The sequence below is a fragment of the Stomoxys calcitrans genome, chromosome 3 (assembly GCF_963082655.1).
Source record: "Stomoxys calcitrans chromosome 3, idStoCalc2.1, whole genome shotgun sequence".
Taxonomy (NCBI): Eukaryota; Metazoa; Arthropoda; class Insecta; order Diptera; family Muscidae; genus Stomoxys; species Stomoxys calcitrans.
In genome coordinates, this window is record NC_081554.1 from 11,925,667 (window position 1) to 11,929,757 (window position 4,091).

At 35.2% G+C, this 4,091-nt stretch overlaps 1 protein-coding gene across 1 annotated transcript; it reads left to right on the top strand.

The window, feature by feature from the left end:
• Nucleotides 1-1,288: 1,288 nt before the first annotated feature.
• Nucleotides 1,289-3,814, top strand: LOC106084505 (glutamine synthetase 1, mitochondrial). The gene has a single exon (XM_013248232.2). It carries the CDS (start codon nt 1,674-1,676, stop codon nt 2,883-2,885), a length of 1,212 nt encoding a protein of 403 aa, XP_013103686.1. The 5' UTR covers nt 1,289-1,673; the 3' UTR covers nt 2,886-3,814.
• The last annotated feature ends 277 nt before the right edge of the window (nt 3,815-4,091 follow it).

The following is a 4,091-nucleotide window of genomic DNA, read 5'->3' on the forward strand; positions in this document are numbered from 1 at the left end:
TTCGTGCCCAAGTGTGCCTCTGCGAAAGACTCCCATAAGACTCAAAAGGGTATAAAAAATTCGCTTTAAACGAAGACCCATTGTTTTTTGCTTTCAAAGTAAAACGAAATGCAGTTTATCTATTTTCTATATACGTAATAAAATAACAAAATACTTGGGAAATACACAATGACTGATAAAAAAAAATACAAAAATGGCAAATAAAAAATATACCTATAAACAATATCAAATAACTGTACATACAAGTATGTTTTGTCTGGAAACACTCATAACAATGCAATAACAAACACAAATACTCATACATACGTACATGGGCTAACTGCAGTAAACATTTTATAAATAAGGGGATTGAACCTAAGTTATGTTTGCAAAAATAGATTGATAACAAACATTGGCAAATGGTCTTAAGGTACTTAGTATATAAAATAAAGACATATGTACATACGGGCTGACATATTTATGTATATTCATTGTTTTTTACCAAAGCCCCATAAAAACAAGCACAAGTGCAAATATATATTCCAATGATTGACTGCAGACGACCGACCATATATATTTATTTGTATCGGAAAAACTCATTGTTATGGTTCTGCCATAAAACAGCTGTATATTTCTTTACAGATTTGTTGCATTTATATATGAGTGTATTGGTGCGTTGTTTGACTGTGAGTATTTGCGTCTCTTTTTACTTATGGAATATCCAATGCCTGCAGCCTATTTTGACTCTTATCACTCACCATTACTCTGAGGTTCAGCTGCAGCTCTTACACTCTCATATAACTCAATGTGTGTGCCAGACAACATTCAGCTCTTGTTCTCTTTCTCTTGCTGTTATCATTAAGAAAAAATAGCAATAATGTAGCCAAATACTGGTAAATAACCTGTGTGTAACAGTTTATGAATGACTTGCTACTAACACACTGGAAAACACATTGCTATGTTATATGCATGTTATCACCCACATAACATAGCCCTACTCCCCCGACACCATAACATTAATTCATTCATTGCTGTTAACATTGTTTTGTGTTAATCAAAGAAGAGTGCTTGCGCACACTGAGTAGTGTGTCAGTGTGAGTATGAGCGCCAGCATACAATATTAACTCTGTGAATATGAATATCTCAGGGCTGTAGAGAAAACCAAAATAACAACAACAACAAAAACAACATACAGCAGTAATGGGTGGTGTTGCTGCCAGACCAGTGTGCTTGCTGTTGCTGGTGCTACTGCTGTTGTTGCTGATTTTGCGATAAAGAAAATGTGAATCGTATGGCCAGCGTAGCCCCAACAAAATGAGAAAAAGTGAATGTTACACAGCTGAAAACGTTCACAAGCTATCCTAACTTCGTAGAGGATGGGTGTCCAGTTCTCGTCGTGCTAACAACACTACGCCCCGAAAAAAACATTACCAATTAAACAAAAAAAAACAATAACAATAATATATTTGTGGTTTAACAGAAAAAATATTATTATAATATTAAAATAAAAAAAACACAAAGTGAAATGTTTTAAAAAGGTTTAAGAAAACCCCCAACGAAAAAAGAGTACCTTCTCAAAGCTTTTATTGCAAAATAAAGTACAAATACCAAAAATCCTTGCAAATAATCCTTGACCTGTTTTCCTTAAAAAAAAAACAAATTTAAAATTTTTAATTAAAAAAAAATTATAAAAAATGGCTTTACGTTGTGCTGGTCTTTTCCTGAGCAAGGAGATGAGCTCCTCTCTTTCCCGTCAACTGCAAATGCGTGCCCTCAGCACCTCCTCCTCAATGCAAAACAACAATTTCCTTAAGGATTCCCCCAACACCGCTTTGGACAAAACTATTTTGGAACGCTATCGCAACTTGGAGACCCCCAGCAATAAGGTACAGGCCACATATTTGTGGATTGATGGCACTGGTGAAAATTTACGTCTGAAGGATCGTGTCTTGGACAAAGTGCCCTCTGGTGTACAGGACTTGCCCAAATGGCAATACGATGGCAGCTCTACATATCAGGCTCGCGGTGAAAATTCCGATACCACCTTGGTGCCCAGGGCCATTTACAAGGACCCCTTCAAGCCTGGCAAAAACGATATCATTGTCATGTGCGATACCTACCAGGCCGATGGCCAGCCCACAGATTCAAACAAGCGTGGAGCTTTGCAAACTGCCATTGATAAGGTAACCAATGAAGAACCCTGGTTTGGCATTGAACAGGAATACACTCTGCTGGATGTTGATGGTCGTCCCTTCGGCTGGCCTGCCAATGGCTATCCAGCTCCCCAGGGCCCCTACTATTGTGGTGTGGGTGCGGATCGTGTATATGCCCGTGATTTGGTAGAGGCCCATGCTGTGGCCTGTCTATATGCTGGCATTGATTTTGCCGGCACCAATGCTGAGGTAATGCCCGCCCAATGGGAATACCAGGTAGGACCCAGTCTAGGCATGAAGGCCAGTGATGATTTATGGGTTTCCCGCTACATATTGCAACGCATTGCCGAAGAGTTTGGCGTTGTGGTCACTTTCGATCCCAAGCCCATGGAGGGTCAATGGAACGGCGCTGGCGCCCACACCAACTTCTCCACCAAGGCCATGCGTGCCAATGGTGGCATGAAAGCCATTGAGGATGCTATTGAGAAATTGAGCAAACGTCATGATCGCCACATCAAGGCCTACGATCCCAAGGAGGGCAAGGATAATGAGCGTCGTTTGGTGGGCCGCCTGGAAACCTCCAGCATTGACAAATTCTCCTGGGGTGTGGCCAATCGTGGTGTCAGTGTGAGAATTCCTCGTGGTGTAGCCGATGCTGGCAAAGGCTATTTGGAGGATCGTCGTCCCAGCTCCAATTGTGATCCCTATGCTGTATGCAATGCCTTGATCAGAACCTGTTTGTTAAACGAATAAGTGTTTGAAAGGGGAGCGAAATTAATAGAATTGTAAGAAAAAGACATAAACAAAATATAAAGGGGGCTTGACACTTAAAGATTTTAGAAAAAAATTTAAAGAAAGCAAAAGAATTAAAAGTGAAAGGGATATGTTTGTCTTTTTTGAAAGATAATCCTTAAGTGTAAAGCCCCCTTATAAATAATCCACAAACTCTGGGGATTCTTTTTAAACAGCTAACATCACCAAGCCCTGATTTAATAAAAATAATTTGTGATTTCTTTTTTTGATTTTATTGTTGGAAATTCATAAAAAGAACGGGCTTTTAGAACAAAAAACTTTTAAATATACACAGACATATATTTTTTAATGTTGTATATAGAACAGATTTTACTAAAACCTCTTTTTCTTTTGATTATTTTGGATTATTACTAACCTTAATGTAATTTTTCTTATTTTTTGTCCACATAAATTATGTTTTTATTATTATTTTTTTTTTTTTCGATAGCATTTAAGTTAAATCTGCCATAATGTTTTATATATAATATATGAAAACAAAACTGTATGTATTTAATAGCAAATACTTTAAAATAAATAAATGTATTTTAATTTAATGATTATAAAAGAAAATTAAAAATTTATAAGAAAATTTTTACAAGAAAACAAAATTTAAGCACAATTTTTCTTAATTCTTTTATTTTGGCTTAAAACAAAAAATTTTAAAGACAATGATTTTATTTGTTTTATAAACAAACAAAGGCAAAAAGATTTTTAATTTGGAAAAAATTAAAAAAAAAATATATTAAAAAATTCCCAAAATGGCCAAAACGTTCATTAAACACACCTTAAAAATTAAAAAAAAAAATTAGGCAGTATTTCAAAGAAAAACAAAAACATTTATTTAAGTGTGTGTATTTTTCGAAAAACTTTATCAAAAAAAAAATTAAAAATAATTGTTGAAAAGTGTTACTCATAATTGTTGCTAAAAATAACTTCAAAAAGCAAAAGCCAAAAATTAAACAAAAATTACAAGACATAATTAGAGCAAAAAAAAACGAACACAACAAATTTGAAACCTCAACAAAGAAACAATGAGAAGACATATTCAATATATACTGCGAAATCCATACATATTGTAATTGTTAGTTTAATATATGAAAACCCAACAAAGAAACACCGAGACGCATACATACCAATATATAACGACTTAAAGTAATGAAAACAATA